Source organism: Paroedura picta, chromosome 10, assembly GCF_049243985.1.
Source record: "Paroedura picta isolate Pp20150507F chromosome 10, Ppicta_v3.0, whole genome shotgun sequence".
Lineage (NCBI taxonomy): Eukaryota > Metazoa > Chordata > Lepidosauria > Squamata > Gekkonidae > Paroedura > Paroedura picta.
In genome coordinates this window covers 31812058-31824966 of record NC_135378.1, presented here as the reverse complement: position 1 = coordinate 31824966, position 12909 = coordinate 31812058, and the positions used below count along the sequence as shown (strand labels likewise).

At 41.1% G+C, this 12909-nt stretch overlaps 1 protein-coding gene across 1 annotated transcript in view; it reads left to right on the top strand.

The window, feature by feature from the left end:
- LONRF1 (LON peptidase N-terminal domain and ring finger 1) overlaps positions 1 to 12909 on the top strand; it is a 24677-nt gene extending 11768 nt beyond the window's left edge. Inside the window, exons 4-12 of the mRNA XM_077302052.1 lie at positions 400 to 519; positions 1393 to 1630; positions 2957 to 3053; positions 4692 to 4806; positions 5191 to 5312; positions 7508 to 7666; positions 7754 to 7916; positions 8748 to 8900; positions 11590 to 12909. Coding sequence (XP_077158167.1) covers positions 400 to 519; positions 1393 to 1630; positions 2957 to 3053; positions 4692 to 4806; positions 5191 to 5312; positions 7508 to 7666; positions 7754 to 7916; positions 8748 to 8900; positions 11590 to 11748 — 1326 coding nt within the window. The 3' untranslated portion in view covers positions 11749 to 12909. The remainder of the gene's footprint in view (positions 1 to 399; positions 520 to 1392; positions 1631 to 2956; positions 3054 to 4691; positions 4807 to 5190; positions 5313 to 7507; positions 7667 to 7753; positions 7917 to 8747; positions 8901 to 11589) is intronic.

Here is a 12909-nt window from a genome sequence, read left to right as displayed (position 1 = left end):
GAATAAGAAGAGCCTCTTGTGGCGCAGAGAGGTAAGGCAGCAGATATGCAGTCTGAAGCTCTGCCCATGAGGCTGGGAGTTCGATCCCAGCAGCCGGCTCAAGGTTGACTCAGCCTTTCATCCTTCCGAGGTCGGTAAAATGAGTACCCAGCTTTCTGGGGGGTAAACGGTAATGACTGGGGAAGGCACTGGCAAACCACCCCGTATTGAGTCTGCCATGAAAACGCTAGAGGGCGTCACTCCAAGAGTCAGACATGACTCAGTGCTTGACCAGATGAAGATTTGTGGTAATCTCTATAAGAGAGATTTGGATGGATTTTTCAGTAGGTCCAAAACAGATAATGCTAGCATGTTGTAAATATGTTGGATAATTTGAGAATTTTGTTTTATTTGTGTCAGATTCTGTATGATTTACTGTCACCAGAAAATGTGAGAGAACACCTGAAGGAATCTGCTTTGAACTCTCCGCATACTCGAAGTAAACCAATTATACATGGTTCTGAGGTAGATTTAGAGCCAGTAAGTATTGCATGTTTTTAATGCAGTGTTATTTTAAAGAATTGGATTATGATTGTCGCTGCATAGGTCTGTGATGATTACTTTTAAGATGCATTGTCAATGTATTTTTTTGTTGTTCCAGTCTAAACATAAATTGTTCATAACAGTTTAGGGATGACAGGAATATGTGAAGTACCAACTACAGTTCTCTACATTGTATTAGGATTGATAGCTTACAAAATAATGAAAATCACTGAAATCGCATATTAAATGTTGGTGATTAAAAAAAAGAAACCCTACATCCTGTATGTTAGACATTCATTGCTTCAGTGCAAATGAAGTTTTAATTTCCAAGCTAGTGAACTTTAGTTGTGAAAATTGAGTATTGGTTTAAACTCTCTATTCCAGACTGGGATTCTGTGCAACCTGATGGAGTAGTTCTTTACCTTTTCCCCAAACTGCATATCAGCAGACTAGAGATATAGGATATGACCCACAGCCGGTGTGTTTCTGGCTCACATAAAACTTAAAAATATTAATGAGTAAATGGTGGGGGAGGGGGCAACAATACCTAAAACGATTTCATGGTTGCACATACTTTCAGGAGGGACGTAATTTTGGGAGCAGCTGAGTGTCAGAGTAGGGGAATAGGAAACTGGCCTGCTTAAGTCCCTAAGAACCTCCTAGGGGGAAATATTCCAGTTATTGCTCATTGCTGTGTTGTGTATCTTCAAGGTAGCTTTTAACATGGAGGTATAACATGGAGGTATTTACCTATCCAAAATAAACATGGTTTGCCTAACCATCTGTTGTTGCTGTTGGGACATTTGTTGACATTTTTTGTATGAAATTTCCTTACATAAACAATGTTTTTCTATCATTGTCTTTTGGTAGGATTTAGGAGTACAAGTTACATCAGAACCTATTGGAGAAAACTTGCCTCATGCAGAGTCTACACAATCTCTTATCTCAAAAGAAAAAAATGCCAAAGAAGATGGATTAAAAAGGGTTTCTTCTGAACCTTTACTTTCTGTCCAGGAGAAAGGTGTTTTCTTAAAAAGGAAGTTGTCCCTTTCAGAACAAGATTTTACTGTTTGCGAAGACAGAAGAAATAAACATAAAAAACAAGGAGGTAAATATGTATATATAGTGTGTATATATAGCATTCATTCATTCATTCGGTTTGGACAGCCAAAAAGACAAATTAGTGATTTCTATATCAGTTAATGAGCCTCTTGTGGCGCAGAGTGGTAAGGCAGCCGTCTGAAAGCTTTGCCCATGAGGCTGGGAGTTCAATCCCAGCAGCCGGCTCAAGGTTGACTCAGCCTTCCATCCTTACGAGGTCGGTAAAATGAGTACCCAGCTTGCTGGGGGGTAAACGGTAATGACTGGGGAAGGCACTGGCAAACCACCCCGTATTGAGTCTGCCATGAAAACGCTGGAGGGCATCACCCCAAGGGTCAGACATGACTCGGTGCTTGCACAGGGGATACCTTTACCTTTATATCAGTTAACCTTGAGCTCTCCTAGAAGCTGAAGTACCAGACCTAAGGCTGTTATATTTTGGTCATATTATGAAAAGACCAGACTCACTGGAAAAGACAATAATGTTAGGAAAAGAGGAAAGCCCAACATGAGATGTAATAATTCAGTCAAGAAAGCCACTGCCTTCTGTTTGCAAGGTTATTAACAATAGGTCATTTGGGAGGTCTTTTTTTCATATGACTTTTATTATTTCATATCTGATCTGAACATATAAATAAAATGGTAAGAGTGTTGGGAGGAGTTCGGACATCACCTAGCCACCAATCAAGAAGGCTGCCTCAGCTGTCCCATCCCTGATTGTCCGTCTGTCCAACAAACAGCCCCATCAGGAAAGATACCTTGCCCCTGGCTCCATCCCCCTCCAACTTATTCCACATAGAAGCAGTGCCAGACGATTAAGCAGGATCTGGGAAGGAGGGTAGAGGGCCTGTAACTGCGGGCCTGGCGGGGGGGGGGGAGGAGTCCCTGCCAGTACTCACCCCACCCAGACTGGCCGCAGCCTTGGAGGCACTGCTGGGGGGGAGAAGGCAAGCCAGTCCCCACCAGTGCTCCCACTGTCCCAAGCAATCCTCGCTGTGGCCTTGCTAGGCCTTGGCAGGGCTGCCGGGGAGAGGAGGGTAGGTAGCCAACGCTCCATCCCTGCACCAAAAAGGCCTGGAGAGGCCACGGTGGGCCACGGTGGGGATTTCTCACCAGTGTTCTTCCCCTCGCCCTGGGAATGCCCACCATGGCCTCTCCAGGCCTCGGCGGGCCTGCCCCTCAAGGAGGGGAGCCTAGTACCCATTGTATTTTTAAGTACAATGTGCTTTTTTGATGGTGATAGCCATAAGTTGTAGATGATTTGGTGGCATTTAACACACACACTCTGTTGCTCTCTGACCTGTTTTGTTTCCTATTTTGCTTTGATTCTTAGAAATCACAGAGAGGGATACTGCCTTCCTGTTCAGCTGTGGAGCAGTTCCAAAGGATTTGATTGATATGTCAGACTTTGAGTGTTCCCTTTGTATGAGGTAGTATACTGATTTCTGTGTCAATATGTATCTTGAACCTTGTTTTTTATAGTATCTGCATGAAGATTGTTCCCACTGATGGTATATGTAAGCTTTCTGGGAAGTTTTGGATCGGAAATTTGAATTCGTGTCTTAAAGCAATTGAATCTTTTTAATTTATCTGACTTACATGTTCGTGTGTGCATGTAAGTTTTCTAGAAATTACTACTCTGAGTAGTGATAATTTAAAAAAGTTAAAAACTTTCAATTCCATTAGAAGTCAGACAAAAAACATGCCATTGCTTTCCTTGCTGGAGATTTGTGTCTGTTGTTCTGTGTACAGAATTAGTATCCATATCATCAATGTAGTTTTGGTGTTGCTGTTATGAAAGTGTTTCATGTATTCAAGTCAACAACCCAGTAAATGGCCTCCTCTGGTATGGAATGCTACTGTGTCCTTCTACTTTGCATCTGTTTCCATTAAGACTTATGTAATAAAAATATCATAGATGCATCTCTTTATTTGTTTATTTGTTTGTTTATTTATTTATTTACCACCCTCCCCGAAGGCCCAGGGCGGTTTACATTAAACTAATCAACAATACATGAAACAGTCTTCGTTAAAAACATACAGTAATTAATAACAGTATAACAATATAATAAATAGTATAAATAGTATAGTAAGCAACATGGCACTTCCAGCCAATGCCCTGCATTAATCAGTGTCAGTACTTCTGAGCCTTTTCCTGAGGTTTAGCTTCATTGTCTAGGACAGTGGTCCCCAACCCCTGGTCCGGGGACCGGTAATGGTCCGTGGATCAGTCAGTACCGGGCTGTGGCTCCTCCTCGTCCTCCTTCCTGGCTGCTGCCTCGGGGGCTGCCCTGCCACTCTGCTGCCGGCTTACCTTTGGTGCTCTCCAGTGGCCACCATGGCTGGGGCTCCCCTCGACAACGTCCCTCGGCAAAAAACAACCCCCACCCCCGGGCCTCACTAAAATTGTCAAGCATTGACTGGTCCCCAGTGATGAAAAGGTTGGTAACCACTGGTCTAGGGGAACCCCAGGATTAGAGAGCATAATTGCCCATAACAACTCCCATTGGTATGCAGATTTAACCCCTTCCCAGCCATTAGCAGTCTAAATTAAAATAAAGCCTTTTAAATTGTAATTTACATCTGACTGTTTAAAGCAAGTTTAGTACATTCCTAAATTTTACTTGAACACAAATTATCAGTAATCACATGCAGTGCCAACCTGAGAAGTTTGATGATTAAGATGCCTAAAACAGCTGTTGTAACATAGTCTACAGCTGCCAACCTGCACTCTTTCAAGTCTGTTTAAAAGTTGCAGAAGCTAGGAAAGAAGGGGAAAGGAAGATGGTTGAGGCAAGCACCATTAAGCTCTGTCTTGATGTAGTGATTGAATGTAATAGCACGAGAAGGAAAGCACTGGAGTGCAACTTGCAGTGCTTTATACAAACCTAACTATTCTTGGGAAATTGTTATAGTCAAGTGAGGCTCATAGAAGAAGTAAAATATTAGACACACTTATGGATGTTTTGTTGAGGGGTGTTTTGTGTGTCTTCATGTAATTTGAATCCTAATTCTGACTTTTGCTAAAGTCACCACAGTATGACTAATTTCTTGACATTTTATTTCAGACTTTTCTTTCATCCTGTGACAACTCCCTGTGGCCATACTTTCTGTAAGAACTGTTTAGAGCGTTGTTTAGACTATGCTCCTCAGTGTCCCCTCTGCAAAGAGAGCTTGCAAGAGGTAACAGTTTTCCTAGATTTTTTGGATGCTGTCTGACATTTTACAGTGCTTACCCTATTTAAATTTTAATGTGGGAAACTCCAGGAAGTCCCAAAACAGAATTTCTTGAGGTGGGGGATAGGTTCACTTTCTTGGCACATTCTCAGCATTATTGAAACTGAAAGCGATATTGGTCCTTTAGAATAAATGCAAGCTTGGTAGCATAACATCTTTTAACATATATGTCAGGAAAGTCTTACACTTTCAGTTAAAATGACTAGAATTCTCACTTATTGTTTACAATTTGAAATGGAAATGGTATGACTACTGTTTTAGAACAGCAGCACTTCATCATCATCATAAATAAAAAACAGCTTAGTTTTTATTTTGTTTGGTTTTCTTTAGTATCTGGCAAGTAGGAAATACAGCATCACCCACTTGCTGCATGCACTAATGAAAAAGTATTTGCCTGCCGAGTTAGCTGAGAGAAAAAGGATTCATGATGAAGAAACAGTTGAACATTCAAGGTGAGTTCTTATTCCTAACTAGGTTTCCGAAAGAGCTTTGCTTCCAAGGTTCCCAATATCAGTGTGCTGATTAGATGCTCTTCTGTTTTTGCACCTCTTGGCAAAAAAGAACAGCATTTGAAGATGATGTTGAATTGGATTGGGGTATACTGACTGACTTGCAAGCTTCAAATGAGGCTTAGGTCCCACACCTCACTTGTTTCCACTCTTCCTGTAATAAGCCAAGATGGTTCTCAAAAGGGGTTAGGCAGTGAGTGCCTAGTTCAAGAGTATCACGAGCTTCATAGCTAGATGGCAGTATGCATCTGATTTTTCCCTCTTATCCAAAGGCCTTAACTACACAATAGAAGGCACCCAGTGGTTTCTAAGAACTCAGTAATCGGATGGGAGCTTGGTTCAGATCAGGACCATGGTCTGAGCATTGAGGGCTTTTAAGCCTCTTTCCCCTCTTCCCAGCACTGGAGCTGGGGGCAAAAGAGAACCCGGGGGCAGTGCTCTCTGCCATGTTGTAGATAGGAAATTTTTTTTGCTTAACTTGAATTTCCATTTTCAGTGGTCCAAGGTTAGAGCAGACTTAGATCACTAGGAAGTCACTCCAGGCATTAGGCAAAAAGAGAACACCAGAACAGACCTCCCATGGTCACAAATACCCCAGTGAGTCCCAATGACATGGGTTGACTGGGGATGCTTCTGGCTGGAGTGGAGAGTCCCTATGACTTCTGCAGCTAGTATGGGGAGAACATAGGCCTGAGGGGGAAACAGCTGAGACAGACCCTTCCAACTCTGGGAGGTAGAACAAAGCCCCCCCCCCCCCCCACACACACACACAGGCCCATTATGCACGGCCGCCGAAACAGCGATTTCAGGTCACATGGAAAACGCGGAGGGGGAAGACGCGAAGCACACCGGTTATGCCCAGGAGGGGGCGCGATGGCGGCAAAACCCAGATTATGCACGCGGCGATCCCGGCGCCACTTCTGGTTGCGCCCTGGTCACCCGGAAGCTGTGCTTTCTTACGCGTTTCGCTGACACGGCTTTTTTGGTGGCATGCACCAAAGCTGCGGCCGGTTGCAGCCGACTCCGTGCGTTATCGGTGATTTTAGTCGCCACCATTCCACGCCGAATGTGCGTTATTCCCCCCGTGCATAATAGGTCACACACACACACACACACAGATGGAGCGTGTAGGAAAAAAATAGGCTGCTTTTAAGAAAGTTTTGGTGTTCTGACGGAGTACAAAAGGGACCTAAAGATGCCAGGACATTGGAAGCCAGGAGAAAATCCATTCTCATTGAGAATTTAAAAGTGTTGACTTTTATCTACAATAGGAGCTGCTTCCCTTATTTTAAAACTCTCCTGGTGTTCTGTAGGCTCATGTCTTGTATTGGAGCCTATCTGGCAGTGTTAAAACTGACTCCATGACAAATGGGAGATCTTTCTGAGGGCAGTCTGTGTATTGGGAGAATTCAGCACTCCTTGTTTGTACATCTCTTGGGTTTTTTTTAACCATTTCCCCATCTCCTATTTGTACATGTGACTTTATATGTGATTGGCCAGACCTGCATGGGTAGTCACAAGTCTGATGCCATCACATGTAGGATTAAGTCCTGTATACCAACAATTCTTTTGCCATGGCTCATGATCCTGTACTTATAGGATCATTTTCATTCTTCAACTCTTTAGTGTAAAGATTGTTGTACATTTTATTTTGAACAGGAAAAAGGGGGATTTATTTTAAGGAACTGTTAACTATCCATGCACCATTTTGGCAAGGTTGAAAGAAAAGTAAAATGATGAATGCATTGGCACTGGTTTCAGTGGTCAGCATTTTCCTGTTGGAAAATGAGCAGCATATTGAGCATCTTTTTTCTTCATCTCAGACATGTGATCAGTGCTGTTATCTTTAAATGTTGCTAATCATCTAGTGGCCAGGAGAGGATGTTGCTCATGGTAGCATCTGCATAAGGAATTCAGGATTATGTTTGTACGTTTGTCTCTACTTAAGACATTTGGAGGACTGCTACTAGTTTCAGTCATTTTTTTATTGTGGGCTTGATGCCTCAAATTCATTATTGTAAAATATTAATGGTAATAATATATGAAATCTTGCCTACTGTTTGCTTGTCATGAAGTAAACGTATTAGAATAATTTAAAGTACTGTAAGACTTAAATTCTGTTGCATTTGTGTTTCCAGTTTGACCACTAATGTTCCAGTTTTTGTTTGCACTATGGCCTACCCTACTGTGCCTTGTCCTCTTCATGTGTTTGAGCCAAGATACCGATTAATGATTCGAAGGAGTATAGAAACAGGAACAAAACAATTTGGGATGTGTCTCAGTGACCCACAAAAGGGGTATGTATAAGTTCTGCAGTGTAAGGATGCTTAAACATTTGTGAAAAATGCTTTCTAGCATGATGCTGATTCTGCCCCTTGTTCTAGTTTTGCAGATTATGGTTGCATGTTGTTCATTAGAAATGTTGACTATCTGCCAGATGGACGGTCTATTGTTGATACAGTTGGATTAAGAAGATTCAGAGTCCTGCAAAGAGGGATGAAGGATGGGTATTGCACTGCAGACATTGAGTATTTGGAAGATACAAAGGTAATAATACCTCATTCTTTTTTTTTTTTTTTGCATTACACATTCATCTCACACAGTGCATCATAGCTTTTGTAACCCATGCCTTTCACAATAGGAATAGGTGAATAGACTAAATAGAAGCTACAGATACAGATATCACTAATTCTTGATTTATGGTGCTTCTATTCATTTTAACAGTGGAAGTTTGGGAGGGGGAAGAAACAACAGGTGACAGTAGGCCATATCTGATCTAAGAGAACAAAGTCCTTGATCTGGATTAAGCATTGCGAAGTACATTTTAAGGAGCAGATGGGGCACATGCAGGTTAGCTGATGTGTATTTTGTTCTTCTCACAATTCCCCACCCTGGCTGTGGAGAAATTAGATTGCATGTGTAGCTTAGTTGATGTAGCAGTTAAATATACAACTCCAATTGTCTTTTCAGTCATAGAGCAGTCTGTTTAAGTACGCTTAGTAGATTTCTACAGAGGATTCAAGTGGCAGTTTAAAAAAAAGCGAGGAGGGTTTCCCACCATTTCAGGCACATATGCTCTTAAGATTTTTTAAAAACTATTAAACATCTTTATTTTGTATATTCAACCTTTATTCCACTGAGTTGGCTCTCCGGAAAGGGCTTTCTCCTCGATGGCACTACTTTAAGTGCTGATCTATGCTTAGCACTGTAGATGTATGTGAGCTCCTTTCTCATAGTAGCATTGTAATGGTTACTAAGCGGATGCATTTGTCTTTTCCTTCTCTTTCCAGATGATTTATACTGAGTTCTGCTGTTCTGTATAAAATAAATGTGCATTAAGAGCATTTCAGTTTACCCTTTTATTTTCTTCATGCCTAGATTAAAGATGAAGGTGAGATGAAGAAACTTGCTGAGCTTCATGATTTTGTATATATCCAGGCTTGCAACTGGTTCCAAAGCTTAAGAAACAAATTTCATACCCAAATACTTCAGCATTTTGGTCCAATGCCAGAGATGGAATCAAATATACAGGTACTGAGCAAATAGCTTTATAGCCAACATGCAGCGCCTATCAAAATAATTAGTTTCTTTACTAGTTAAGCAAGCTGACCTGTAAAGAGTATGAAAGAGGATGTCACAGTGATAATAGGCAAAAAGGCCAGTGCCAAAAGAGGGAGCAAACTTCAGTCCGTTGTCTGACTTTTGGCAAATCAGGAATATTTAACATTTAGAGAAGCCATCTTCTGGAGCAATGAAATCTGAAATCAGGAGTCTTATGAGGATCTCTTTATCACTCCCCTGGCCTGAGGGAAGTTTGCCTGGCTTTGACCCAGGCCAGGGCCTTTTCAGTCCTGGCCCTGAACTGGTGGAATAAGCTGGGATAACTGAGCCCTAATGGAGCTCTTGAAGTTCCACTGGGCTTGCAAGACTGAGCTGCCAGTCCTTTGAGGCTGGGGTGGTGGTGGTTGTTATTATTATTAGATTTGTTTCCTGCTACTCCTGGCAAGCTGTCTTGTGGTGGGTTACACAATACACAATAAAACCCCATAATAAAAGACACAATATCCCCACTAAAACCATATATCCTGGCAGCAAAATATCTCCCACCTCCGCTGTAGGCTGTCTCTTGGTGTATCATAGGGGCGGTCCACCAGCGGCAATTGTCTGGCTTGGTTGTGCTCTCTTTTAGGGGGCTCATATAAACTTCCATGCCCCAGCCTCAGCCATAGACCTGGCAGAATATCTCTGTCTTGCAATTCCTGCAGAATGCTGAAAGCTCTCGCAGGGCCCTCAGCTCTTCTGGGAGCTCATTCCACCAGGTTGAGGCCAGGACCAAAAAGGCCCTGGCCCAGGTAGAGGCCAGGCAAGTTTCCTGGGGGCTAGGAACCACCAAGAAGTTACTACCTAAAGAGCTTAAATCCTTGCAGGGGGGCATAGGGCAACAGGCGGTCCTTCAGATATGTAGGCCCCAGACTGTGAAACCAAAGGTCAAAACTCAAACCTTGACCCTGTTCCAGTCTACAGCTGGCAACCGATGCAGCTGGATATGGGCCATCCAAGGTGTTCCTGTGAGGACCCTAGTGGCTGTGTTTTGCACCAGCTGCAATTTCTGGGTCAGGGATAAGGGCAGGCCTGCATAGAACGAGTTACAGGAGGTGACCGTTGTATGGACCACTACAGCCAGGTGCTCAGAAGACAGGGCGCTAGTAACCTTACCTGACATAGGTGGTAAAACACCTGGTGGGCTATCTTCGTGACTTGTACCCCCTTGAATGAATAAGATCTGCATTGCTCCCTATAAACCCCCCGAGGTGTTATATGTCTGCTGTGAGCAGGGTTAGGATTTGGGGGCGGGGGGGGGGGGTTGGCCACTGTTAATATTTATTGTTTTAGCATTTTATATTGGGTTGATTGGGTTTTATTAATGTGAGTTATATTTTTAGCCGCCATGAACTGGTCAATGGGAATGGCAGGTTAGAAATTATTACATTATTAAAAAATTATATATTTTTAATACTTCTGTACTGTTAACTTAGCACCCTTTTGAAATTCTTTTCCTATATTTGGTGGTGGAGTTGGAAAACAGTTCAGGAAGATGCACCAGCACATTAGGGTATATGAGACCCACTGTGGCAGCACTAGTTCATGCCCTATCATTTATTGCATTTTAATTCATTGTTGTGGTCAAGACTATAGCTCACCTTCTTTGAGCTATCCTATGATACACATCAACTATGACTTAGGATTGATTATATTCCTCTGTTTATAATGGGAGAGTAACTGATAAGCTGCTTATAAATGTAAAATTTCCAGAAATGTTGAAATGATATGGGGGAAGGGGGAACACAAATATTTGAGGGACAATCGAAATACAAGCCTTATCTCATTTAAACCTAAACTTATTTTACTACTTTAACAAGATAAACTTCATCATTTGTAAATTGCATGTACATTTTTCTGCTTATGTATTGGTGGAATTTAAAAACTTAAATGTCTTGATTTTCTACAATTGACTACCCAGTACCTGAGACTAGCATTCTGCTGTACATGGTGCCGCATGACTCTTAAAGGGGAATAAAAGTGGAATTTAGAAAACAAATGCTATAGTACTTGGACAGAAATAGTTTCAGTTATAATATCACTAACAGAATATTTGGGTACCAGGTTAAATTTTAAACACAGAAAAAAGCATTATAGCATCTTAACGTTAACATTTTAAATATATTCTTGATACTATGGGTTATATATTTACAGTATATGTAAGTATTATCTAATTCTGTAGGTTAAACGTTTGCTGAAAAAGCTTGCATCTCTCTGCCTCCCTTCCCCATTTTACATCTTTTCCCTCAAGCTTTCACATTGGTTGGAATCAATATTTGCATGTTGTGCCAGGGCGTCAAGAAACTTCCCTGTTGCAGCCAAAATAGTTGCTGCAAACTCCCGATTGGGAGAGTTAATGCTAGGCAACTCTGTGCTTAACTAGCCCAGGATTCATTTCTACACTCAGTTTTGCAATCATAAAGCACCAATACAAAAAAAGTTTTTAAATAGATGAACTTGATTTTCAGATGTTCTAAGAATGGCTATTAGGAACAGTAGTAATATAAGTAAAGAGTGTATATAAATTTGAAAGATCTATTTTTGACACCAGTAGCTTATGTCTCTTGTAATCACATTTGTGCTCTATTACATGTGTAATAATGCAGTTCCTTATTCCTAGGAAATGGCTAATGGACCTGCTTGGTGTTGGTGGCTTCTAGCTGTACTCCCTGTGGACCCTAGATATCAGCTCTCAGTGTTCTGTATGACATCTTTGGAAGAACGACTGATAAAAATTCAAGACATATTAACATATTTCTCTAGAGACCAATCTAAATGAATTCTTGATCTTCCTGAAATGTTCCCTGTTCTTGCTGTGATTGCAGCTGGAGTGTTTGCAGCATTTGCACATTTAACGCTGGGTTGAGATCAGAATTGCTTATTTTCCTGAAACAATTAGTTCGTCACATGGATCCAGTCTGTTTAAAGGACACCATAAAATTGCGCGCACAAATCAGTCCAGTAACAAAAGATGTGGTTCCACATTATTTGCACTACGTACAATTGAGAATGTATCTCTGCGTTCTCTGCTTACTTCTTGAAAATGGTGGAAAGTCCTGGATTTCAACCTTAGTCCAAGTTTACAACGGGGATATGTTCAGAAACTTGCAATTAGGGGCTTGCCTCAGCTGCAACATGCTGTTGCTATTTGCACAAGTACTTAATGTAGTTTTGAATGTTGCCATGGGGAACTTTTTTGTGTGTCTTAAACTATAAATGGTACACATATTGAAGACTTCATAATAATTACAAGATTGTAGGAATTTGGAGCCATGTTAAAAACTGAAACACTTCATTTAAGATGCTTTTGAAACTAACCACATTATTGTGCATCCTGAGATGGACTGGAAATTGGACACATCAGTATGTTTTTTCCCAAGTTGGCTGACCTTTTGAACACAAGTATGGACAAATATAGCTTGGTGTATGAGGAAGTGTATAAATTTATGATTCCTAACCCCTCTGGTTTTCTGCACACTGCCTAGACACAAGTTACCAGACTTGCAAATATTCAATCACATTCTTCTAAATACCATGGCTCAACTCACCATATTCTTACAATTGATGTGAATGGCTTAAAACTACTGAAGACCTATACAGAGCCTTTCAAGGTTTCTACTAGTTTTAGAGTTTTTAAAAAAGCTGGGCTCTAATAAGAATTCTTCCATGCCTTATTCGTATCACTGGCTGTATTCTCCTACCACTTAGCTTAGTAGTTTAAGGCCTTGTTCAAACTTAAGTTGAAATAAAGCTGAGTGGAGCAGAATGTAGAACAATGTTATATTAGAGTGTGAAAGGTTGGCATTTTGATTGCCAATGGGTACTTCTTAAATTTTCAATTTGTGAGTCATGTATGTGAATCATTTTGTGAGATATTTCTTTTAAAATCTTGCTTTTGCTAATATTTAATTTTCAATAAACTTAAACCATATTTTTTTAA